The 27727-nt window shown below is 36.4% G+C and overlaps 1 protein-coding gene across 1 annotated transcript; it reads left to right on the top strand.

The window, feature by feature from the left end:
- Positions 1 to 720: 720 nt before the first annotated feature.
- On the top strand, positions 721 to 23683 carry UFL1 (UFM1 specific ligase 1). The gene is made up of 19 exons (XM_026059297.1): positions 721 to 844; positions 1666 to 1811; positions 2899 to 2927; positions 3807 to 3904; positions 4754 to 4868; positions 6089 to 6219; positions 6860 to 6918; positions 10300 to 10446; positions 11613 to 11788; positions 12497 to 12676; positions 13064 to 13184; positions 15840 to 15962; positions 17296 to 17416; positions 18292 to 18458; positions 19585 to 19715; positions 19851 to 19931; positions 20708 to 20793; positions 21267 to 21447; positions 22070 to 23683. The coding sequence occupies exons 1-19, from the start codon at positions 768 to 770 to the stop codon at positions 22280 to 22282; spliced, it is 2382 nt and encodes a 793-aa protein (XP_025915082.1). The 5' UTR covers positions 721 to 767; the 3' UTR covers positions 22283 to 23683.
- Positions 23684 to 27727: the final 4044 nt, after the last annotated feature.

Raw genomic sequence — 27727 nt, 5'->3', positions numbered from 1 at the left:
CAGTTTTATCTGCTCTCATGACCACCTCCTCCGTTCCCACCAGGTTCCAGCGGCTGGAAGCAGGGCTCAAGGGGGAATCTCGTTTGTTTTTTGTTTTTTGTTTTTTAATTATAATGATTGCAGAGAAACACCTTAAACTTCAAGGGAACTTCTTGCGCTGGAACCATAAAATAAAAGATATATTTTAAATCTCCTAAATTCAGAAGCAAACCTCAATCTGGGGGGGAAGGGAGATCGGGATGTATTTATTTTTTAGGGCAAGACTGACAAGTCAAGGCTCGCAGAAGAGATGCTATCTTTTAAAACAGACGGCAGATCTAGGGAAAAAAAGATTTAAAGCCACAAAGGGGGAGCATTGTGGCCACAACGGCTTGTGTATATGAACAAGGCACGGCGCTCAGTGGTCTCACAGGAGAAATAACCCTTCCACCACTGGGGCAAGGCCTGGCGCTCAACACAGGCCACACGGGCCTTCCCGCGCAACTTGCGCCCCGAGGCGCGAAGCCGCCCCAACCGCCACCCTGGGGCTGCGGGAGCCTGGCCTGGCGTTGCCTGGCGACGGGCCCCGCCGAGCCCCGCTCACAAGGGGGCGTGGCCTCGGCGAGCGAGGGCTCGGCGGCGCCGGGGCGGCTCCCGTCCTGCAGGTGGCGCTGTGGAGAGGCGGCCGCGGTCGGGCGGCAGCGCTGGGTCGGGTGCGGCGAGGAGGTTTGTCCCCGCTCGCCGCCCGTTGCTGGACCAGCGGGGCTGACGTGTAGTGCGCGGCGGCGATGGCGGCCGCCTGGGAGGAGATTCGGCGCCTGGCGGCTGATTTCCAGCGGGCGCAGTTTGCCGAGGTGGCCCAGAGGTGAGCGGGGCGGCGCCGGCACCCGCCCGGGGCGCTGGGCACCCCCGCCCGGGGCTGCGGGCAGCCTCCCCGCGCCCCCCGGCCGGCAGCCCGACCCTCCCCCGCTCAACGGCAGCGCCGGGGGGGGGGGCGAATTGCGCAGCGCCGAGCTCCGCGGCCCCCCTCCCCCCGGCACAGCCCCCGTGGGGCCCTGGCGCCTGGCAGGGGGGACGGGGCGTGACAGCGGCTGCTTTTCAACCTGGCAGTGTCCCTCTGACTGATGCTGGCCTGCCGGTCGCTGCTCGTGAGCCCCGAAAGAGCAGTTAGGGCCCCAGAAGAGTTTTGGGGTGCACAAGAGTACACGTTTTTGCCGTTAAATTCAGTAGTGCTCAAGCTGCTAAATATGTTTGAGGCTTTACTGCTCTGTTTCTTTATCTGTGTTGCTGAACAACTGAGGTTGGTGCCCAGACCTTCTTTTTATTAAAGAAACTTAAATAAGAAGGCATAATAGGATCAGAGGCTGAAAATTTGTAAGCATGACCATTCTTAAATTGACAGGCAGGTGCAGTCCTGCTGCAGAATGGGCTGACAGCTGCTCAGGAAAAGAGTAGAAATTGTTTTAGAGAGATGACTCACGTAAGTGGAGGTATATGGATCATGTTTCTTGGAACGAGAAAAGTAGGATCTTGAAATGAGTTTTTTGTCATTAAAAGCAATTTGCACACAATGGCAAGTAATCTTCATTGTATATCCTGTGTTTAGTATTTTTAAAGCATCAATTTTAAGATGAAGTTAGCAAGCCTTTGTATACCATAATGGATAATTCTTTATATTATTGACAGGTTGTCAGAACGGAACTGTATAGAGATTGTCACTAAATTGATTGCTGAAAAGCAGTTGGAAGTGGTGCACACGCTTGATGGAAAAGAGTATATCACTCCAGCACAAATTACTAGGGAGATCCGGGATGAGCTTCATGTTTGTGGTGGTAAGTGTGGCATTTGCTTTCTTCTGGATTGGGAAATCAATTCCAAAGACTACAGAAGGAATTTGAAAGTTATATTCAATAATCTTAATATTCAAAAAAGTCACCATACTCCTTTTGCTTCATCTACAAATGAATCTGCTTACTATAATTTTATTTTAACTTCACATCTGTATTAGGTTTTTATGTAAGCATATCAATGTATATTACTTGATTGATTTTCACCCATGCAGGATTTTTGATTTAGAAATGACCCAAGAAACTTTTGAAGGGAATTTGACATTCAAGTGTTTTTGAGCATCTGGGCCCAAATGTTCAGCCTTGACTCAGAATTTCAAAATCGTTCTCCTTTCGTGTCATTAGTAGTAGTAATAATAATGTTTTAAAATTGCCATTGACAGATTCTAACATCTTTTATTATACCACAGAGTGAACAGCCATCTGCTTTGTCAGCTACGACTTAGATATATAACAAAGCAAATATGCTTTAAACTACTTTGTTAATGGTTTAAATCAGAAGACAGTATAATCTACTTTCAGTTACGTTTATGGCTGAATTTCACAGCATTGTGTGTTTTGAAAAGCAAATTCCCTTACTGTGTTCATGCAGAGTTTTCTCTATATGGTGTTTCTCACCACCCCAAGTATACCTCAGTTTGTGATATTCATTGTATATCACATCATTGTGAAAGCTTGAATTGAATTTAAAGTTGTTGATATTTGAGAGTAGCTGCATGCAAAGGTAGAAAGCTTTGGCAGTCTCCATTTTGATACTCATAGACTAGTGGTCAAATCCTGATTGGCAACAAGGTGAAGACCAGTTGGAAGGGAGTTTAAATAGTGATTTTTACTGCCAAAATTTCTATATTGCATTGTCAACAAGGACACAGTTCAGGTTGACAGGGGATATCTCACACTGACTGCCTGTGTGCTTTTCCTATCTTTTGACAATATTAAAGGTGGATTTGTTTAATTTGTCTATGAAAAAATAATGAAGAAGTATTTCATACACAATGGACTGTGCTGTATTCTAAATCTGCTCAAACATACTTTAGTATACTAAAAGTATATATTTTTTGTTTTTTTGAAGGTCGAGTAAACATTGTTGACTTACAACAGGTAGGTTTGGGGGAATAAAAAAGTATATTTTTGTTTATTTTTCTTTACCACATATACGGTAAATATGGAGCTCATCAGTTAGACTCCAGCTAAGTTATTTTTTAAAAAAGACAGTAGAGTTTATGAAAAGCTGGTAGCTCTTGTGAGAATAACACAGATTGCTTGAGCTATCCATTTATTGCTTTATTGATTTCAGAAATGTTTGGTATGTTAATGGTTGCTATGATTTAGAGATAAATATAATTGTTCTTATTTGAAAGCTTTTCTATGTTTAACAATATTCTGGGATCTCTGAAATCACCACTAAAAAGCACAATTTTTCTTGATGCACTTTTCTTTTGTTAGCTGAGGAGGGCAGATGGATAAGACTTACATATTTCTCATTTAAGTTTAAAGTTGCAGGAGCAAGCATAATTAACTCTGCATGCCTCTTTGGGTCTTCCTTCTTCCTTCATTAATCTCTTGTCTCCAATAACCTTTATGCTCCAGTAATCTTCTTCTGTGACTAATTTTCCCTTCTGGCTTTAGCAAAAGTACTTGGAATCAGAAAACCTTTCTGTAAGACAATTTAATATTTTCTGTTCATAGCTTTCCCAAAATTCTTATTTTATAGGTTTCTTTTAACCTTGTCACAACTGCAGAGAGATTTTTATTTCTTCTAAAGCACTGATGTTTTATTCCAAATCACAGATTTACTGTATATGTATGCAATCATAGAAAAAATAAACATTTTCCTTGAGATATATGAATGTGCAAGTATAATATCTCAATGTTTGAGAATTAATTTCAATTTAAAGTTATGATAAGACTGTGGGGGTTTTTTTTCTTTTTCCTGGGTGTGTGGTTTTTTGGTTTTTGTTTTGTTTGTTTGTTTTTTAGGTAATAAACGTGGACCTTTTGCACATTGAAAACAGAGCTAACGACATTGTTAAATCAGACAAAACAGTTCAGCTTGTGCTGGGACAGCTTATAGATGAGTGAGTACATTCAGAAGCAACATGTATAATTCACACCTCTTCTGTTTTTTAAAACGCAGACTAACAGTGATGGCCAGCCTTTGTGGCTTCTGGGGCAAAGTACATTCTTCTTGATTGGCATGAGGACTGCTTGGTAGTCAGTGCTGCTTTTCCACATGGCCAGCAAGGCCCATCTCAGCAGAACATCCAGGGATCCATGGAACAAAGGCATTATTGAGTGTCTCTGTCCAGTATCCTGCACTTAAGAAGCTTCCTATCCTTACCCAGTGTCTTTGTGTGCAGCACCTCAATCTCGTGCTCTGTAGCCTCGCTGTCTCAGCTGTAGGCAAACCCTCTCATTTTTACCCACCTCTTGCTTCACCTCACAAGCCTAAGATGTATGAGTAAGTTATTTCATGACAGTCAGTGCACTGACAACCACAGAAATAATACTTTTATGGAGTTGCCTCTGTTACCAACTGTGTTGCAGGATTTATTCTTGGAAAAGAAGATGAAGTTCCTAACTCTTTTAAGATAATTAACACCTTCCTTGCTCACTAAAGCATTTTTCTAAGTCTCATTGACATATTTTCCTGTTCTTATTTTTTGACACTTTCATAAAAGCAAGTAAACGACCAATTTTAATATTAGCTACCTGGTTAGCAGGCTTTCAAAAACACACATTTGCACTGACATTGTTTTCCTTATTCATTTAAAATAATTTTTAGTATATTACTGAAAATATGCAATAGGAACAACTATAGTACCAGATCAATTAATAATGCTGCAGGGGAAGTGCATGTGGATGAATGCAGGTTGATTCTGAATTTCATGCTTAATCCTTTTTTTTTCTCCTTGATTTCAAATAAGGAATTACCTAGATCAATTAGCCGAAGAAATAAACGATAAACTACAGGAAACTGGCCAGGTGACAATATCAGAACTCTGTAAGGCATATGACCTTCCAGGAGACTTCTTGATACAGGTGATGCAAACCACCAACCCAGCAAATGTAGAATTGATTGTGAAGAAATGCTCACCTTTTTTGACATCTTTGTGATATCTATGGCTTTAATTATGATGGGCTAGTTGTTTTTCTAAGCAGAACGGTATTAGAAACATAAGGGTTGCAGTGTAACAGCAATTAACAGATTTAGGTTGATATTTACCTTTTCAGTATTGGGCAAAATTTGTTCAGTGTCTTTATGACTGCTGGGAACAGGAGGAGGCATTAGATGAGTGGAAGATCCAAAGATTTCTCCATTTGATGTATTAGAGAGAAGATGTAGGGTTAACCTCATCAGTCTCATTAGCTATCCAGGAAGTAGAAATACAATAGTAGAGACACTTTCAGATTATCCAGAAAAGGTAAAATAAATTTAGTTTCTAGAAGCTGAAGCCAGATATTCAGAATAGAAACAAAAAACTACTTAGCTCTCTGAGTAACGAGTATGAGTGTTTAAAAGGACTACGGAGGAGCCTCATGTTATTGGTGACTTTCAGTCAAAGTTGGATGTTTCTTTGGAAAATAACATTTTTCAAATGGAAATCCTGTGGCTTGTGTTAGGTGAGCAGTCATACTTGGTATCACAGTCATCCCTCTTGGCTCTCTTGATTTATGAACAGAATTACTCTATTTGTTGCATGATCAGCTTCTGGAAAAACTCTTCTAGGATATAAAAATTATTATACAGTTTTTTTCTCTTTCCTGGGTAACGTTGATGTTTTAGTTCACTTTGCTAGGATGCACATTTGTAAAGTATTTGCACCTTTTTCTCTTTCATGTTTATCATTTCATAATTTTCGTCTTGACTGTTTGAAAAATGGGTAGTGAATTTCCCTGCCACTTGTTCATAGAGAATTAATACAAAGGTTTCCTAGTTTTGATTATGCATCTCCAAACCATACAGATTTCTTTCACAAAGTTTTCTTTCTTCATTGGACACACATATTACAATCCCTTTAAGACTGATAGAGGAGAGTATTATTAGGGAAGCCGAATTCCCTGGGGTATGGATCATAATGTCAAGAGTACATATTTAGTAAGACACATTTTCAATATACCTAACTAATAGCTTTCAAATTTAATTCTCATTTCTGAGTATATTGTCTTTTTTAGGAAAACTAATTTACTGATCAGTTAATACAGATTTTTGTTTTTGTATATAATACAATTTTAGCTACCATCCCAGCTTTTATTTACAGGCATTATCCAGGCGTCTGGGTAAAATTATTCGTGGACAACTAGACCAGAACAACCGTGGGGTGATCTATACAGAAGCCTTTGTTTCCCGGCATCGAGCGCGCATTCGTGGTCTCTTCTCTGCAATTACTCGGTAAATTGCAACACCTATACCTACATATTAAAATATTTTTCCCGTAGGTCTTTATGGACCAAATTCACTTGTGATTGAAAAAGAAAACAAAGCGAAGACCTATGGATAAGATTTCTTCAAGTATAGTTCAATTTATTGGGGAAAAGAATTGTGCGCACCTTTGAGTGTGCTCGCCAAAGTACTCAGTTACATTAGACTCACTTTTTTTGAAATGGGAGCCAGGTGAACAAGGAAAATATAACTGACACACATTTAAGTTTTTTGGCTGAGGAAGATGTTAGTCAGTAGTTCATTCATTTGTTTGGATAGTATCTATCCTAACCATCATTCCACTGCTCCCCAATCAATTATATATTGGCATCTACCCACCACACTTGATTATAAAGAAGTCTTTGTTACCAGATCAATAACCTTCTGTGTCAGCAAAAGTTTATGTATGATAATTATGGTAGCTGTGTTTTAGGATATGTATAACTTCATTGTGACTTAAAACTTTCTAGGTTGTGTTAAAGTTCAGTGTAGCACCTTGGGGCTAAAATATGATGTAGTTTTGTCCATCAGGAGCAACATCTCATATCTAGTTTGTCCATGTCAGTTTTAGTTTATTAACTTACATCATTTTGTTTTTCTTTTTTCCAAGGCCTACCCCTGTAAGTAACTTGATCACTCGTTATGGATTTCAGGAGCATTTACTTTACTGTGAGTTTCATTCAGACTGTTTTGTGTTTTTGCTAGTTAATTAATGGATTCTTCATTACTGGAAGTTCGCGTTCAAAGAAGCATTTTAGTATATAGCACCAATTCTGAAATAAAGAGCAGTATATTTCTCTCTAGCTTAAAGTGCTATTCACTGCTGAAGAGATGTTTCTGTTTATCTAAAGCAATGAAAGCGTGCATTGATGATATGCCTCTGGGGGCAGAATGATCCAAGAAGTATAGTACCTGGTTTTGTCATCTGTTTCCTTTTTTGCCCTTAGCTACTGGCAGTTTTATCAGTGAAGCACACAAAAGGGGACAGATTTCATGTAGCCAAATGGCATTAACTGCTCTGGATTTTGTTTATTGACTTTGCTCTGTGATAGCAGAGGCAGAGCTTTTGTTACTCTTAGTTAAATGTCTTTATACGCTGAGAGATAAAGCATACTCTTAGACTGTTTACTTTTATTTTCTGCAACTTTCTTTTAAATAGAAATCCATAACGATTTCCTATCCAACTGCTGAAACTTTAGGCAGGACTTAATTGTTTCTCATTTCTAATATTGCAGCTTTTCTTTGACTACCAGGAATCTTCTTGTGTCTGTCCAAAATGCTGCTTCAAGCATCGTTAGTTTTGTATGCTGGCTGACCAAGTACTGCTGCTCTTCAAAATCCTTTAATGGCTTTGCATCTCTTCTCATGAAAGTTAATATCTTTTTTTTTTTTTTTGGTTGGTTGGCTTTTTGCCTTCAAGGCATTGCACGCTTGAGCTCTATTATATCTCTGCTTACCTTCTTGTTCTTTATTGCAAGCTCATTCATTAAAATTGAAAATCTTAGCATTTAAATCATAGCAGCACTCTGCTTTCACATAATCAGTGTAAGATTTGGGTTTTTCCAGGAATGTATCATCCAGGTACTCATAGGTTAAAAGGAAAATCTGCTAAACTGCTTTATAGTAATGTTATATTAGCCAGCAAATTTCAACATACAGTTACAATCTTTTTTAATCTGATCCTACAAGAACATGTTCTTGCATTGCTCATGTACAACTTCAGCCTGAATTGAAGTTCTAGTGTTAGTGAAGGTGTTTTTCTATCACTAACAATCAGCACAATGGGTAAATGAGTTTTTAGTACTTTCTTGTTTTTTCAGTAAGTGTTCCGTCTTTTTCTATAGTTTGTCTTACTGTATTTTATTCCCTTTACAGTTTCATTAATTTCAAAGAGCTTTTTGTTTCAGAGCATTTTTTATTTTATTCTGTCTTTTTTTTGCGATACATTTTTAATTCCACAAATGTTGGAATACTTAAAAAAAGATATTTTTAATTATGTTATTTTAAGTCTTCACTTTTTATGCTCATCATTATTAGCAGTGTTTGTCAGTTTTGTGCCTCTTCCAGAAAAAACTCTGAGAATATTTTATTTGTAAGTTGAGCATATTGCTTTATAATTTATGAACAGCTAATTACTTAATCAGCACTTAGTGTTAGACGAGAGAAACAACTGTCTTTGGGTCTGTCACATAGCCATGCTGTTTTTCATATTAAGATGACCTTAAGTTATGATAGACAATAACTAATTTTAGAAAGAAGAAACCATTTAAGTTAAAACACTAATTACTAAGCATAATGAAAGCACAAATTTTCCTCATTCCCAGGTATTGTATCTGACCTAGGATAGGCATGGAAGGATGCTTATTGTCTTTTTCAGACTTTGAAGGAGAACTAACAGGACGTTACAAACTACTCAGTCACCTTTAAATATAAGTGTGAGATTATTGTAGTTCTGCAAATGTTCTATTGCTTTATTTTAAAACCAAAGACTATCTAGGCATGATTGCAGTAGAGGCTGTGAAATCTCCTATGAAAGCACTTTCATGGGATTTTAGAATGATACTTAAAATGATGCAAAAATTATTTGGCACCTTCATTTCTTCACTTTTTGCTAAAGACTCTGCTAGTGTTCTACAAAATCATTTGAGATACCTATTTAAATTTTACTCTTTTTCCCCAAAACTTTGAATTAACAATAAGTTGAGATTGCCAACAGAGAGCCAAACTGTATTGTCTGGATATTGTTTAAGTAAGATAGGTGTGTTTTCCAGTGTGATTAAACTATTTGTAAATAAAAACCTAGTTTTATTTTCAGAAGTTGCTTTATAAGCTACATTTTATACTAGGTAACTGAAGCATGGCAGAATATGATTTCCAGCACTAGTCTTAGATTAGGTAAAACTGTATCTTGTTTAAATCAGTTCTTTCTCTTATGTTTTTTGAGTGTAACTGCTGCTCAGCTTCTTAAGTGGCAGTCATGTCCAATAGCTGCTAGAATACAGAAGCTTATCTATACTGGGCATATCTGGAAAAAAAAGTCATGATATAGAATGCAGTGTTTGTTCTGGAATCAGGTTTTCAGGTAAATTTTCCTGAGAAGGTGAGCTAAACCTTCATGTGCTGTACTAACCATGTTGAAGTGTTGCTCACTACTTATATGTTACGAGTAAGGAGCCATACCATTTGATGTCATTGCATGTTCAGCTACAGGGTAGCAGTATCAACACGTTCCATGCAGTTAAACTGAGGGCAAAAAGCCAATAACAAGGTTGTAGGAAGCAGCAGAGCTTGGCAGTTGATGTCACTGTTTTGTTTTTTGGGTTTTTTTTTTGGGGGGGGGGTGCAGAAGTAGAACATAGGAGGCAAATCAGACATTCCTGTGCACCTTTAGTGGATTGAAAATATCTTATTTAGCATCAAAATAGCCTTAGTACTTTGGTACTAAGTTACCCATATGTCCTTTGCCAGCAATATTTGTGCATTACCAGAGGGTTACTATTGGTAACAGTGTGACTGTTGGAAACCATGAAGACAGTGACCATTAGGTTATGTGCTCACATTTATGAGAGTTAAGTAGCAGTTTTTCATGTCTTCCAGTGTGTTCAGATCTGTTTTTCATCATGTTAACATCCATCCAGGGAATTGAAAGAGAACACTTTTAATAAAATGCTCATATACTTTATTCTCTGGCCAGAGAAAGATACTTTTATGGCTACAGTTTATAAATTAAAAGCTAAAACTTTCTAGGTAAGTGTTAAATAAAAAGTGGTTTGATCCTGCCAATGTAGTTTGCTCTTTTGGAACATGTACAATTTCCAGAGCTTTTATCAAAACATTCTCAGAAGTGTTAAAAATAATTGATAGAACTCATGAATGTTTTGCTGGAAAAAGCACTTGTAGTTTGGCTTTTAGTTTTCTTCAATTAGTAGTAAAAAGAGAAACAACTAATGAAGAAAAAGAGAAGGAACAAAAAGGGGAAAATAATTGCTATGTTTTGAATGATGGTTACATCTAAGTGAAAAATGTTTCTTCATATATTTTTTCTTTTAGCTATGCTAGAAGAACTTGTTAACACTGGTCGTCTAAAAGGCACTGTGGTTGGTGGGAGACAGGATAAGGCTGTGTTTGTTCCAGACATCTATGCCAGAACACAGAGCAACTGGGTGGATTCCTTTTTCAAGCAGAATGGTTACTTAGGTAATTGATCTTAATTCTTATGGATAAAATATCTTTAAAACTGCTTTAGGTAATTAGTCTTACCCTAATATAGCTCCTGTCTAGAGTCAAGTCTCACAGGAATAAGTGAAAATCAATATGGTAGTTGATATTCCTGTGGTAAAAGACTGTCTTGCTTTAGTCATGTGTATTATTTCAGCACATGTGTATTATTTCAGCACAAAGAACCGTAGTGCTAAACAGTAACTTTGTTTCTCAGAGAGTTAAAATGCTGCTTGTATTGTGCTGAAAACATTTCTTAAGTAGACTGCTGATTGTGGACTTTTCAGATGGTCGTGTTTGAACCACGTAGTTAAAGTTTCAGGTCAGGCATCCAGATTACAACGAAACTTAAACTGTTAGTAGTCCCATCAGCCAAGCATGCAGTGCACAGGAAGAACCTTTTCCAAAATAAGGTTTTGCAGAACTGGAGTGGGCACAGCACTAGAGCTGATTTGAGTCTAAACAAGTCTATCTGATTTAAAACTGAGCAGTGCTGATGCTGGTGTTTTAAAACAGTAGCTATGGGAAAATATAGACCTGTATAAACAGGGGGATGTACTCTTATGGTCCCAAAGGGCCAGAGGCAGGCTCACATTCTGAAAAGTCTCAGCATACTTTAATGTAGTACTGTTAAGTGTTTCCATAATATTGCTTGACTGATAGAGTATCTGTCAAAGTCTTTGAATGTTTTCAGAATGTCTAAGTATAAACCAAATACTTGAGATGCTTTGCTTGTGAAGCATTGCATGATCCTGCAACTGTATCTGAGTAGCTTTAAAAAACAAAATGTTTTGACATTATTGTAAATAATTGTTCATGTTGCATTAGAATACCTTGGAAAGATGTTCTTGCAAAAGCAAATCTAATGCATTAAGAATCTGATAAAAGCAGATTTTTCCAAAATTTAAGCCAAAGTCATGTCCATAAATTAATCTTCATATTTCTATTAACTATATATAACTGTACCACCTCTGTAACTTGTACTGAACCAAGTTTTAGGTCATCATCAGCTTGAAGTTGCACTTGTATTGTTTATAAAACCTGTTTAGAATACTTCTGTTCCTGCTTTCAGGAAAGTTTACCAGTTAAGATCCCATATGTATTTGAAGATACTTAAATTTAACAGATTTCTCACTATTTTACAGAATTTGATGCATTGTACAGACTTGGCATCCCAGATCCGGCAGGCTACATTAAAAAAAGATACAAGTCTACACAGCTCTTATTTCTGAGAGCAGTTTGTGTTGGTCAAGAAATTGTGGATCAAGTAGAAGCTTCTGTAGAGGAAGCCATCAGCTCTGGGAACTGGATAGATGTAGCAGTAAGCTATCTTATCTATTTATTTTGCCAAATTTTTGTGTCAAATGATATCTTATTGGAAATACATGTATATGTAATATAATTCCTATGTTGTCAAAGAAGAATATTCAGCTTAAATAAGGTATCATAACAACAAATAAAAAGACTCAGTTTGCTTTTAAGCTGGTCTGAACAAAAACAGGTGAAGGCCATGTCGGTATTTGGTTGATAAGATACCTGAGACAAATTTTCATTTTAAAATTAGTGCTCATGTGTTCTGCTAGAGAGCAGTATATTTTTATGGCATTTTTCAGAAAAAAATTTAATCTGAACACTTAGGGTAGTTTCAGTAAGTAGAGGGATATTAGCCATTTCATCCTGGATAAATCCTAATTTTAGGCCTTAGAGGCCTGCTGTTCTTTTACAGAATTTCTGTATCTTTTGAGTGTATTTGTATATTTTGAAGGTGTTCTTGTGCTTTGTTCCAGAAATAGCCTTCATATTCCTGATCAGTGTTGATCACTTTGCATGAACCCATTTGGGCAGTTAGAAGATTAAAAATAGTGTTTACTTCTAAGTTACTAATTTAATTTTAGAAGTGCAATATATTTTGAATAGCTAATAGGTGTTGAATGGAATATCTGTGGATCCTATTTATGCACATACAAGTATGTCTCTCTATTCTAGAATAGTTATTGTATGTAAATGATTTTGATTTTCTTTACCTTAGACTCTTCTGCCCAGTTCATTGTCAGTGGAAGATGCTGGTATTTTGCTTCAGCAAGCGATGAGATCTTTAAATAAGCATTCTTCAGGTTTAGTCTTCAGTGACACCGTTGTGGTCAGTGAGAAATTTCTAAGCAGCTGTATTGATCTGTTTTCTGATTTGATGCAACAGAAAGCTGAAAAGGTACTTTTTTTTTTTTTTTGAACTATATGTGATATATGTTGAGTGTTGGAGTACAGTTTATCTGGCTTTGTTTGCTGTTACCAACTCTTTACACCTCATCTGAAGTGCAGCTCCAGAAGAAGGACAGAAATGAAAAAAGGAATATGTTTAGGTAGTATATGACATTTAATGTATATTAAATTATTGCTCATGGAACACCATCACACTAACAGTTTGAGCAAATGTTGAATTTGGAAGAGAAAAATATATGTCACTTCCTGTTGCACTTGGAAAACATCATATTAGATTAGTATACTTCAAAATGGCCAAGTGGTATGAATGTTCCTATATGTATCTTTTGTTGCTGTGTATGTCTTTTTGCTATTAAGTGAATGATCTTCATTTTAGGAAATGAAAAATAACCCTGTTAATTTAATCACTGAGGAAGATTTAAAACAGGCATCTGTTTTAGAAAATTCGTATGCTAATAAAAAAGACAAAAAAGATGAAAGAAGAAAGAAAGCAGCAGGTAAGGTATCAGTATTTAGTTTGATTCACGGGGGGAAAAATGGATTGTTTAACCTTGGAAATATTTGAACATAAAGTTACTCTATTTTAAAGTCCACTAGTTTCTTCCAGTCCATTGCAGAAGATAGGTAAGAAATAATCAAGCTGCTTCTCATGTTTATATTGTAGGTATAGATATATCTGAGCTATGTCCGTGAGAACTAACTTCAGATCTAGAAGTGCAAAAGAGGTAGCACAAAGATATCTTAAGTTAGTCCAACACAAGCCAGCTGGCTCTAGAAGCAGGGAATCTCTGTTCATTTATTAGTGTGAGCACAGCAGCCACATTTATATGGTTTTAGTGTGTCTGGATTTGGCGTGGTATGTTCACGTTCCATTGAGTTGTGCTGCATGGACTGACTGAGGCAGTGTTAGCTCAGGCACCTCTTCAGCTCTGCACCATTTTTTATTACACAGTGTAGATATGCTCTTATTTTCTCCATTTTCCAAAGGTCCAGGAAAATTAAAATAATTATAATTTTTTTTCCTGAGTACTTTGTATATTTCTTCTGAGAATCCCATGCCAGACAATTTTTTATTGTTTGCATGCTTAACAGTAATACGGAGATTCATACAGTTTTCTTTGAAGTATATTTTGGGACACATTCATCCCATGCCTTGTTCTGTTTGCATAGTGGCTATTTGGAATAGACTTAAATTTGAGACAGAATATAAATTTATATTTTTAACCCTTTCAAATCTTTTCAGTTTTTAAATATATTATTTGGACTAAGTATTTTCAGTCCCAAAGAAGACTTTTTATAGCTGTTGTGTTGCTACAGCACAGCTGAGCAATCTATGTTGAACCCACATGCAGAGTTTTATGTGCTATTGAAAATAACAGAATTAGAGCACTGATGCATCTAGCTTAATTGAATATACTCATCTGAAAAATAAAACATGAGATTCTGCTCTTAAAAAGACCATGACTGAGTTGGCATGGAAACTGAACTTGTTCTTGCCACAAGAGATAGCAGACTTTTCTAGGCCATAGCTGAAGCTTGAACTTTAATTGAACTGTCAGAAATAGAATGACTTCAGTTTCCAGCCTTCTGCAGAGTAAGACTCTATTAAGCATATACCAGGTGTATATGGATACATTCACATCCGCAGATAGTGTATGCTGCACCACCAGGAAATGCTATCCTGATATATTTTCTGTATTGGTTGTTAGGTATATTACCTCAAAATGATCTACATCGTGGTTTAAACATTGGGTGCCATTATTGCGTAATGGCAAAAAGTGGCAGATGTCACATTGCCCATCTTRAGATATGTGCAGCTGTGCAAGTCTCTTCTATTTAAGTGTAACCTGACATCAGATAGTGTTAATGCTGTTGATTTATTAAAAGAAAAAATCTATTGCAATCAAGTATATGCAGAGGCATAATTCCTGAAATGATCCTTCCTGTGAGCTGCAGTCTATGTATCCTCTTGTCCTAAATCAAGGCTTTTCTGACAGTAGTCTCTCTTGCTTGATCTCTCTGTGGATAAGATCTTGACTGCAGATTGCAGCTTGTCCTGAAGGCTATTTGAGTGAAGTGCAGAATAAAAAGAGCTTGTTTTCAAATTAACTAATATATTGCACAGTTAACAAACAACTCGTATCTGCTCAGCTGAATACAGTCATGTTTCAAATAAGCTTGTGAAAAACACCAGCTTTTTCTGGAGAGGTCACAAACTCAGGTCTCACAAATACACAATCTGCTGCTAACTGCAGCCGAATTTTGCTGTTGCTGCAGAGTAATACTTAGAAGTGTCATCTCTAGCACTTGACAGATAGTCAGCTTTGTGAGTAGTAGCATCTTGCCTTCGTTTACTTTTCTTAAATGATGACGGTAGTGTTGCTGAAGGTAGTTACTTGAAACCTTGGACCTTATATTTAAATATAAAAATAATTGCTTTTTCAAGACTTAGTGTATGTGTAGTCCCAATTATTCTGGAGTTCAGATTTCTTCCAAGTGAAGAGAAGGGAACAAGCAGCAGAGCAGCTACCTTGTGAAGAGGAACTATATTGTRAATTGAAATGCGATTGGCAGCATTAATACATTGTACATGGATTACTGCATCTAGGGACTAAATAATTTGTTATGTTTGTCAGAACTGGATCACATCATTGCTTTACAGTCATGTACGAGTAGCTGAACAGGAGTTGGTGTTCTAGTTAATCGAGTGCACACTTGCAAGAATATTTTTGGATAAATGTTTACTATGTAGGATTATTTCCCTTATGCTGCACCAAATTATTTTATCTGAAATATTTTTGAGTAACATTCAGCATTACTGAACTACCTTATTAAAACACTATTTTCAACCAGCAGAAAAATCTCCATTTACAATGTGGACACTGGTATATCTTTTTTTTTTTTTCTGCTGGGAAAAGATTTTACTGATTTTTTTTTCCTTTTTTTTTTTTTTTTTCCTCTTGAGGACATGCATCTTTTATATGATTAGTATTTGTGTTTATTAATGACATTAGCTTAAATGAAGCTTTAACTCAGTATGTGTATTTTCTTAAGTATAAACGGTCATAACTCTAGGACTCTGGAATGTGTATTGTAGGTTGGGGGGGTTCAATTCTGCTTTACTGTTTACTAACTAAATAATTCTCCACTAGAGGGCAGTGGAAGCGTGCGAGGAGGAGGAGGTGGTAATGCTAGAGAGATCAAGATTAAGAAAACAAAAAAGAAAGGAAGAAAAGATGCCGACAGCGATGAAGAATCACAAACAACTAGCACAAGTTTGTAATTTATTTGAGCACTATCTTCTCAGTGGCTTGCTTTTATCAATTGCTTTTGCGCATCTCTGAAACACGATCACAATTAAATGTAATTTTTTGTTATTTGATGGAATACCAAGACTGTACTTTATCTTTATAACTAGACTCTAATAATGACAGAAAAATACTTTTAAATGAGATCTTTGAAGTTATGAAGTATAGTATCTTAATTTTCTGTGATGCCACTCTGAAAGATCCATGTAATTTGCATTTAAATGAAGTTATTTTTCAAGATTGCTCAGCTACTACATAGAAACTTTTTTTTTTTTGGTATAGCCTTACATGATTTACAGTTGTTGTTGCTAATATTGCTATGTTGTAATAACTAGACTGAACTGAATAGTATTTGAAGAACGCTGTTTGACAAACTTCACTTTTGAATTATTTCTTTGGCAGGAAAAAATACTCAGTCATCAGATTTATGAACCAAAAATCCCACAATAAATCAGATATAACTATTCAAATATTAATTACAACCTTCCAAAAACCTGATCTAAGCCCCCTGCGTACCTGCTTGGCTAGTCTTATAGTTCATTGTTACTGTGGCACAACTGGGATCATCATTGATTTCCATTCATTCAGTTACTTTATGTGCAGAATACTGCTTTCATATGCTGCACTTGGAACATGGAATGCCTGTCCTTTTCTGGTTCCCAGCTATCATCCTGAACTCACTCCTATATGTAAAAACCTTTTCTGCAACATCCAGATAAACTTCATATTTTTCCCCAAAACAAAACATAGATACACCAATTTGTATGCATTCATAAGATGTTGATCTTACTGCTTGGAAGTTCTCATGAGGTTCAATATTCTTGGATTATCTCATCTTAAATTTTATATTGTCACCTGAAGTTGAGGACGTTCTCTTTTAAGTGACAGTGTACCTCACTGAATGGGATAAAAAAAAGAAAAAGTGTGAAATCCCACAAATAAGTTTCTGTTCAGTTTGGCATTAAAAAAAAACCCCACAGTGCTTATCATCATCATTTCTGAACTAATGAATGGGGCCAGACAGTTTGAAATCTCTCAACAAAAGCCCATGTCCTGGTATATTTCCTAAGTTGTCTGCAACAAAAAATTTTTAAATGATCAAAGCAGAAACTATGTATAAAATTAACTATCATTAGCTTTAGTCATTCTTTTTTTTTCTTTTAGTTGTTGTTTATGCATTTCTTTTATGGAGTTTTCAACTTTGAGACATTTCAGTATCTCATGCCACAATCTCATGCATCTCATGCAGCAATATTAAATACAATGTTTTGTCAATGAATGTTTCTCATGACCACTACAGGCAGGAATAAACAGCCGGAGTTCCCTTTCCTGTCACGAGAAGAAATTGAGGATGTTTTGAAGACCCACATAGAGGATTGCCCTGAGGAGCTTATTACAGAACTTGCTGAACATCTAATAAGGTAAGTGCAGCAATTAATCTAGGCTAATATTAGAGGGTCTGTGATTCATTTCAAATGCATCTTCGCAACTCCATATTACATATATCCATATATATCAGAAAGCTGTGCTGGCACAGTAATGAGAAATAATACTTCCGTCTTAACAGCAGGTGGTTGTGTGTCCTTTGTCAGCAAACATTTTCTGGTTCATGGGTGTATTTCCACTGAAGTTTATGCGGATCCGTGTTGGGGTTTCCCCAGTCTCATCTTTTGTACAGTGCCTGGTACATGTTCCACTGGCACGTGTGTCACTGGGTAGTAAGATAGGTCAGCAAACTGATCGCCAAAGATGAATAACTTTTTTTAAAAGACATTTCATGCAAGAAACAGGATGGGAGTATGTGTTTGGGGCTAAAAGGATGCATGACAGGACCATAATGGCCCCAGCCTGGATACACTCGGAGTGTAATGGTAACTGAACCTTTAGAAGGACCTGAGTTTTTTGAATCTTAACTTTTCCTCTCTTAAAGCTTTTATTTATCTGAAATTTGTCCACAAAGCTTTGAAAGAGTTTTTGAATAGCATCTGGAAATATTTTATCTTTTATCTTGTTCACATTTAAGAACTGTTATGAAATTAAAGCCCTGCCAAACACCATACATAGTGTAACCAATCATACTTTTGCAATTGCCAAAAGTATATTTTAATTTCCTAGTGGTTTTGTTGTGGTTTTAATTGTGCTTTTCATTTATCTCATCAATCTGTGGCATTCATGTCCCACTCATTTATTATGTAATGAGGCAGCTTTCTCTAATACTAATGTATTTGGAAAAGCCTTGTACAGTTTTACACTTTGTTTAACATCTCCCCTTTTCTCCCTTCTTCCCTCTTGTAAGACCTCTAACAAAAAGTTACCAGGAAGTTGTACGTTCTGTTTTTACATCTTCAACATCATCTTCCTCTGGAGCTAGCAGAAGACAGACTATGAAGGACTTGCAGGAAGAATTCTCAAACCTGTATAATAATATTCGGTTATTTGAAAAGGGAACAAAACATTTCACAGGTATGATAAATATATACTTTAAAAAAATGTACCCCATCAAGGATGTTGAATTTATTCCAGAATCAACATTCAAGGTCAAAGAAGAGCAACAGCTTATGAAAGATGAACAACTTAGGGATGTGTTCACATTGGGTAACTCTAACCAGTAGATAGTGCTGGAGTGCGTAACTTTGCACCTATACTGAATTACATTTTTTATTTCATACCCATAATCTTCATTCTGTCAGGATGATTGTGAGTTCTTGTCCTTTCTTCCAAACTGTTTGCTTCCCCTCCCAGTTTTTGTATTGTCTGTAAAATTAGGTAAGCTTACTTCATTGTCACCTGTCTCACTAATGAGAATATAGAATATTGCCCAACCCTAAGAAGCCCCATTCAAAACCTTCTTTCAGTTTGATAGTGAAACATTAGTAACTGCTTTTTGAGGATAGTTTCTCAAATAGGTGTAGACTTACTTTGTAGTGGGTTACTCTGTTGGAGGGTCCTCTTCAGCTACGTACGTTTTGTAAACAAAACAAATAGTATTAGGAAAATATTGTAGATATTTCCAAGATTCTGTGCTGTATTCAGCTTTCTTCCAGAATTTTCACTGTGGAAAATGTGTAGCAAAAGGAAATATTAACCAAAAATATGTTCCTGTGTTTTGGAATAAATGGAATTATTTCCCATTAGCCTCTGTTCTTGTACATGTGTTCTGCCACCTCTTTTTCCTAAAATTCTACTATTTAGGTCTTAAGTGAGCTGCCCACTTGTTTATTTAACTGCTTGTCCTTTCGATTCTTTTCCTTCAAGTACTTTTTACTTGTTGATGGATAGCAGTATTTGTTCATTAGTGGTGTGTGCAGAGACTACTTTACTGCTTTTACAGATGCATCTGTGAAGTACTAACCATGTGCTCAAATGCACTTGCAGGCCTGAAAGCTCTTATTTTCACTGAAGAGTGCTCTATAAGCAACTGCAAATGAGGGATGTTAGCTTCATGCATCCAGATGACTTTCTTGTACTATCCATGATTTATAGTCTGCGTCTTGGGAAACACTAAGATGTCCCTTCCTGTGAAATCAGATAACTGTAAGAAGCTATTTTCCTCCTTTTAATCACAGTTTTTTATTTTCTTTTTCAACAGATGAGACTCAGACTAACCTTGCCAAACATCTGCTGAGGACTGTCTGTACAGACATTACAAATCTTGTTTTCAACTTCCTAGCATCTGATTCAATGATGACAACAGAAAATTCTTCTGCCATCACAAGTGAGGTACGCAGATATCAGTTCCTTTTTAATAATCTCAAGTAGATCAGTGATGTTCATCAAATATATTTAATTATCTTCTGTTTAAATATTCATACTGATAAGATATTACAGATCATTTCTACTCTTTCCCCATAATAGGTCAGGACCAAGATTTTAGGTAAATTACCAGAAGACACCAAAGGTCCTTTAACTAAACTGCATACTTCTCTGAATGGCAAGGTAAAGTGTTTCAGAATCTTTGAGTTCAGATTTTCCTTTCTGCGAATGCAATACTAATAAACAGATGATTTGTATAGTGTAGTAGGTTGCTGCTGCTGTTGTGAAGGCTGAACCCAAAGTCATCATTTGAATTTGTTTAAGTCAGTAAGAGTAAACACATTTTCATATCCACAAATTTTAAAAGGCAGAAAGCTGATCTTATATTTGATATTGATAGGCACCTAGCGCTTTGCTTCCAGGTGGATCCAGTGTATCTTTTATATGTAAATGAGAATAAACTGCAGATTCTCAGCTTTTATTTAAGTGGCTTGTATTTTCTTGCTGAAACTCCTGATCATTCTCCCATGTATTCAGTAACTGGTAAAATCCTAGCTATTAAAAAAAAAAAAAAAACAGACCATAACCATGTAAATATAAAGGAAGGCAGTTTACTTTTTTATGCAAAAAGCCATATTCATATGTTTCATAAGAAAAAATATCTCTAAAGAACTTGTAGAACATGTATTCCTCTTTTGATATTTCATTTTTAAGACTTATGAATCATAGCATGTTTTAATGTTTAAATATGTAAACTTTTGAAAGATGAACAAAATTAATTTTTATTAATATCTTTTTTCTCTCTGCTTTTACTAGTTTATTCAAAATGTATTCACTGTCATCTGTTTGGGTGATAAATTGTGGACCGTTTTCTGTTTTGGGGGGGGGGGTTGGTTGTTTGTTTATTTAAAACCTGCTAACATAGATCAGATATTTATATCAGTCTGGGTTTTTTATAGAGTTTAGAAGATTTTCTTTCCTACCTTGATTCTGCAGCGGATGTTTGTGATATTATGGTGAAAAAAGGGGACAAAAAGAAGGAAAGGTACCTTTAATTTTATTTACTCTCTGTACAGTATGTGGCTGTAGCACTGTTGCTGCTCAAACTCCAGATGGCTAGTTCGGGAGCAATCGCACAGAATGTATGCATGTGTGTTTGTGATCAGGGGCTGTCTTTCTTCCCAAACCAGTTATCTGGAAAATGCAAAGGCAGGTAGTCCTAATTTGTTGAGAAAAGAGGGAGTGTTCTTACATAGCTGATTTGCTTAACAGACTGGTTACTGCAACATGTTGCTTCAAAAGTTCTCAAGGGGTTTTTCAAAATCTCTGAACTACACCAGTGCTAGCATTTTTTTTTTCAACCTCAAATTTCACATCAACAACCAGTCAATCAGACAGGTTCAAAAGTTATCTTTATTTATTTAGGTTTTCATTAATGTTATGTTTTAGAGCCTATTATGAGTTATTATCGGACAGAATAAGAAATGCATTTTTACATAATACATTGCTTTTCCTTAGGCAAGTCCTGTTCCAGCATAGACAAGCTCTGACTGAACAGCTAAAAGTCACAGAGGATCCAGCTCTTGTTCTGCACTTGACATCCGTCCTGTTATTTCAGTTTTCAACCCACTGCATGCTTCATGCACCAGGAAGATCCGTACCACAGATCATTAATTTCCTTAGTAGCAAGATCCCAGAGGTATTCCTTTTTGTTTTTTTAAGGGGAGAGTACCTTTTTTTTTTTTCTGCGTGTGTGTGACAGAACATAAGAATAGTGCTTTATGTTGACTATTTCTGCTGTGTAAGGCTGGCATCTCTGTGTTTTTGTAACCATTGCTTTATGTGCAGAATATACAGGTTCTCTGATCTGTGTTGTATTTCAAACCTATTGTTTTAGGGATCTGTTTTCAATATATTTTTAGATCTGTCATTAGTACTGTAGCTTTTGCCTTTATCCATGGAGCCAGCTGTGCATTATCAGGTGTTACAAACCACTGAAAATTCTTATGCCTCTTTTTTCGCAGCTAGAATGTGTTTGCGTTTGAACTTTTATAACTCAGTTTTAAAGGCAGATGTACCTCTTCAAAAATAAAAAGGCTCAAATTCTATATTCTAGTGTGCTAAAAGTGATGCTGCTTATCTTGCTCAGAATTTAGGTTGTAAAATACCTTGATGGAAATATTTATGTATCATTAATTCTGTTTAGGCAAGAATGTGAGGGCTTTTTATAATTTGAAATCTTTAATTTGCCTGTGTAGCTTGTCTGCATACCTTTTCTGTAACATTGGCACTTCTTTGCTTTGTTCTGCTTTTTCCCTTAGGATCAGCATTCTCTTCTAGTCAAATACCAGGGATTAGTGGTGAAACAACTGATTAGTCACAGTAAGAAAACTGAACAGGGAGATGGTGACACAGCAGATAACCTAGAAGAGGAGGAACAAGCAGATACCATTCGAAAAGAGCTCCAGGAAATCACTACCTCTATCAAAGATCTCGTTCTCAGACCTAGAAAATCTTCCGTAACAGAGGAATAAAATCATAATTCAATGTATCCAGGTCCATGGCACAGTCGGGGGGGGTTTTTTGTTTTTTTTTGTTTTTTTTTTTTAAACCTGAAGGGAAGGATCACAGAAAATGCTTGACAAAAATTTGGCTTTTTACAATTGCAAATTACAGCCAGGGAACATAGTTGTTGAATGATGGTGATAAATGGAGTTTGGCTAAATACTACTACAACATATATAACACATTGTAATGCATTAAATGTAAATGTGACAGAGCATGGTTGTGAACACTTTGGGTATGAAATCAATGGTTTTAAATGGGCATCTTTATGTGAGGCCTCAAGAAATGGTTACTGTTGAAATAACCGTGTATTCTTTTACATAGAGGCACAGACTTACAGTTTTGCTTTTCTGGTGTGGATTTATAAGAATTGCAGCACTGCGTATAAGCCTATGTATCTCAGTTTCAAAGACTAGTTTTGAAACTATAATACTGGTATCTAATAGTCTACAAATGAAAGGCCATCTTTACTTTTCTATAGAAGTAGTTGATATTTTCAGCTTTTGTATGAACAACAGAGAAATTCAAAATTGTTCACTAGACCACAACAGTAAAAACAATGAGTACGAGTAAAAATCCCTAAATCTAAGAGAAGAGACCCAGTATTACTGTGATTTTCTAAATGTGCTGTAATCTTGTGAAAATCAGCACACCCACGCTACTAATATATCGTGTTAATGTCCGTAATAGCAGCTCATTTGAAAACTGGTAATGGGGACAGAGGAGGAGATATCCTTTAGCATGGATATTTTGTAGGTGGAGAAATACTGTTATGCCTGCCATGTTTACCATCCTCTGTGTTCATTCAGTAGACTGGTTGAGTTCTCAATCCAGTTCACACAGTGGTTAGAGGCACGTGTTTGCATTCTGTGATCTGCTCTATTTGAGAGAACTTGTGGTATTATCCTGAGTTTCTTGAAAATAATTTAAATGTTAACTTTTAAGATCTTTTTACATAAACTTTATATGCTGAAATCTGTTTGTCTAATCTGAAGAAGCTAAATATGGTTACAGTGTTTCCCTCAAGTTTTTACCAGCCTTATTTATACATGAGTTGTACTGAATGTCTTGGGGAAAGTGGAAAAGGTAAAGTACATCAGAGTTCTGCCAGTGTTAATGACATAATTCTCATATGTCAATTATTTCTAACTTATTTTTAAGAGAAGATCATTTTCAAACATGAACTACTTTAGTATTACTTAACCTTGTTTTACTTCCATAATGCCCAGTGACTTTGTGTGTAATTTCAGGTTTTTGCATAAAACTAAGTTTCAGTAGTAAAATAAGAAATACAGCTGTTCACTGAAAATCATTCACCCATTATGCCAAAATTCTTTGATACCAAAAGAAAATAAATAGTTTGGATTCTCTGCAAGTTTTACTTTGTTTAAATATTTCTCTTTTCCAGCAGTATACATATTCTATAAACTTGACCAAAAATATCTCCAAGCCTGAAATTGCAGCAAACGGAGTTGACATGTCCAAATACGGAAACTCGGTAACAATTTAACTGAGGTTGAATTAATAAGGTAAAAAAAATGAATTATATACATGTATAAAAATCACTACTGTTTAACAATGTTTACATTGAAATGCTGATCTTTACCAATTGTAAGGCAAAAGAGTAGTTTGAATTCCTTTGGAGGCAGAAGCAAATGTAGGTGCTACTCTTTCTCTGCCTGGAGGCTATCATAGCTGACAATAAAGGACATTGAGGAGTGAGAGGTGAAAAGTACTGTGGCTGTTTAAGTTTATTTAAGAAATAAAATTTGCATATAGTGAAAAAGTTTGATTTCTTGTTAATTAGCCAGAGTAACTATAATGTTCCTATACTGAATGTAAATGACTTTATATGACACTGATCTATTTTTTAAATAATAATATGCCATATGACATTCTGTATACAAATATGAAATAATTTTAATAATATTAAATGATGACGTATTTAAAATACCTTCTGTTGACTTAACCAGTGATTGATGGTCTTGCACTTGCAGCTTTCAGATGGCATTTGGTAATATGCATCATTTGATTTAACATGACACTTTGAGTGTCCCTGTGTTTTTGTTTGATACTGTGTGACAGAATAATAATGAACATATAGCAAAATCTACTACATAATGCATTAGACTTTCTATAATGTAGGCAACAATATGAATGATTAAAAAAATATATCCTTCCAAGTTAAGAAGGAAGCGCTAAGATTCAGAAGTGTCCTTTGGCTGCTGACAGAATTCTAGGAGGCATTGGTTCAGAAACCTTCCCAGGTATTTTTTTTGTCTCTTAGATGTAGAAAATCAGTCTTAGTTTATCAAATAAAGTGTTCTGAGAGAGAAAGAAAGGGAATACACATAATTTCCTGAATATTTTGTTAATTGGTATTTTTTCTCTCCCTGGAATGTGGGAGGAAGAGTGGTCTTACCTTAGAAATCAGGCGTTCAATTCACAAAGTAAAACTGCCTATTGGCATATCTAGGAAAATGAGATGCAATGCACAATGTACAAGTCAACACTTTTACCCTGACTTTAAGTAATAGTCTCTCTCCTTCTATCCTTTAGTATTTGAAAAACAGCTTTTATATTTTTACAGGCTCATACTGCTGATACTGAGATACAGATACATATATCTGTATATGTATGTATATACACACAAATATTTATAAATATGCTTCTCATAGTTTTATTTGCTGCTACTCTCAACAAATTGAAGTTGTTATCTTAAGCATAGGTAGAAAGATACCTTCCTCAGCAGCAGCCTTTCCTTTGCCTGTTTGTAATTAGCAAAATGGGACTTTGCAAGTCTGCTGGAAATAAGAAAAGTGCTGGTCTGTTAGAACTCGCAGCCTTCTTTGTATTTCTCTGCTTTTGCAGTTTCTTTAACAATCTTTTGGCACAAGTTTCCAAGAAATAGCTTTGGGGTTTGTTGTCTGGATAAATCCATCCTACAGCTTACTCAGTTGCAGCTACAGTACTTCCACTCTCTGCATAGATCCGTGAGCAGGTTACTCATGTAGCTGTTGCTACTTGACAAACCTTTTATAGATATATAGATATAGATAAAATATATAAAAGATTTTATATATTTGTGTGTGTGTGTGTACATACACACATACTTTATACATATATATATATGTGTGCGTGTGTTTGTACAGTTATGTTTTCCTTAGATCAGGATCTACAAAACAGGGTAGACTATTGGGTTGGGATTTGGGGGGGGAGGGGGTGGTGGTTTGTTTAATAGGAAGTTTAGTTCTTTTGCAGAAAACATAAGACTAGCTGTACTGGATAAGACCAAAGGTCTATCAAGCCTAGTATTCTGTCTCCAGCAGTGGGCAAAAGTGGATGCCTAGGGAGGAATATAAGAACAAGGCATGTTGTGATGTTTCCCTTGAGTGCTGTTCAAGGCTCCAAATATGTGCTGCTCAAACTTTTTGAACGATGGTTGTACTTTAAACATAAAAATGGCGATGATCTGAAACTTTTGGATAAACAGTGCTTGAGAGCTGAATTCCTTCTCTCTGCTCACCTGAATAACTGAGAACATATTCAGCAAAGGCTGAAGATGTTTTCTCAGGAAAAACAGTATTTTTTTTTTGAATTGTTGAGGAATTGCACTTTTTTTTTTTTTTTTTTTTTTTTTTTAAGTGGAAAGACCACTTTGAAAAGTTTAAAGAGGATCTCCATGCTGATTATTTGGTTGATGAACTCCCAAATCTTCAATGAGAAGAGGAAGCTTAGGTCAAGACAGGTCAGGTTTGGGGACAGATGAGATAGGCAGCTTTCTACTTCAGGAAGTTCAGGAGGCGATGTGAGAGTTGTATGAGACAATGTCTAACTGGTATACTGAAGAAGCAGCAGAATTTATTTTCCTCCTCTTCAACTGTACTGTAATTTGCACCAGTTAGCGAAAATATTAACTTTGTTTTAAATGCACATAAATGTGTCTTATATTAACAAAGTTATCTCTAATATGCACTTCAGAAAATTTTGGAAAAGTCTTTCAAATTTAAGGAAGATAATATACTAGAGCAATACTAGATAATATACTAAGGAAGATAATATACTATATCTGTATCTTTAGTCCCCTCTCTGGAAAGAACATATTGTATTAGAACTTTAAGTGTCATGAACTCTTGACAGATCCATTTGGATAATATTTTTGGCTTGTTTTCACTTGTCAGCTTCAAAAGATACTTGGTTAAGAACTGTGCTTTCAGATTTTTCTGTTTGGAAGTAAAGGCAAGAGGAAGCTATTCCTGATTCTCATTCTGGATTCAGATTCAAATATGTCTGTTGTCCTGTCTTCTCAATCTGCAATATCTCAGGCTTGAAAAATCAGCAAAGTGCTTGGTCTAAATAGAGCTAATGGTTCAGATAACAAATAGGAGGAAAAAATTCAATATAGTTTGTATAGAGGAAAATAAGTGTCTGCAGAGATTTAATAAACCAATCAGCCACAACTAGAGATGATGAATTCTCGGCAATAACAATCAAATGATTATAGTCTTAATTGCAAGACATTACCTAGACACAGATAAGCTCCAGAACGCATTTTCCAGATAGGGCAATTTTATCGAAGGCTTCACATGACATAGTACTTATTTAAACTGTTTAAATGTTTACTTGGCTGTGATAAAAAACAGTTTCCACCCACTTGACATTATAGACTAAATTACTCGGATATATTGGCTCTTAGTGGTGGAAAAATCTGCCTGGAGGTCAGTAGTGGTTTAAACCACAACCAGCCATCCTTCTTCTCAGTCTGCTTAACTTCAGCCTGCAACTTGTTCAAATGAACACAATATTCTTACTTCCAGCTAAAATTGGTTAAAGGTCTGCACAGAGTCCTATGCAAAGTATAAGCTCTTCTGCGTGCTTTGTGTGTGCCGTAGGCTGTGTGTGGAAGTTAGCTGGCCCCTCTTCTGTCCAAACACACAGGAGGAGATGACTGCAATTCAGTCTCGGCCAGAACTGAGGAAAACTGGGAGAGGACCTGCAAGAGGCCAGTAGTACCGCATGGGTGAAATACAATATGAACAGCTTCCTGTGTGCTGCAAGAGGGGCAAACCTTCCAGCCCGCCAATTGCATTAGTAGTACCAGAGGAGCTCTTCTGGGTCCCCCAAAATCTTTCCTTAAATTGGAGAAAAGCTTCTCCCTATACCCCCCACTCATCTCCAGTATGTGACACTCGGACATTAGTCATGAGGATTTTTCTGTTTCTTTCCTAAATTACAAATCCAAAGCAGGTCTTTTGGACACCCTTTGGTCCATGCACAATCAATCTGAGGATGAACGATGACCCATCTCCCCCTCCTGCCCACCCCCCACCKTGTACTAAACTGTTTGGGGTTTGAGGGGAGGGATTCTTTAGGGGGGGTTGTTTTTTTCAACAGAAGTGCCTTTTGCCTTTTGA

The sequence above is a fragment of the Apteryx rowi genome, unplaced genomic scaffold, assembly GCF_003343035.1.
Source record: "Apteryx rowi isolate R43461 unplaced genomic scaffold, aptRow1 scaffold_155, whole genome shotgun sequence".
Lineage (NCBI taxonomy): Eukaryota > Metazoa > Chordata > Aves > Apterygiformes > Apterygidae > Apteryx > Apteryx rowi.
Note: the sequence above shows the minus strand (reverse complement) of the source record. Positions and strands in the feature narration are given on the sequence as shown.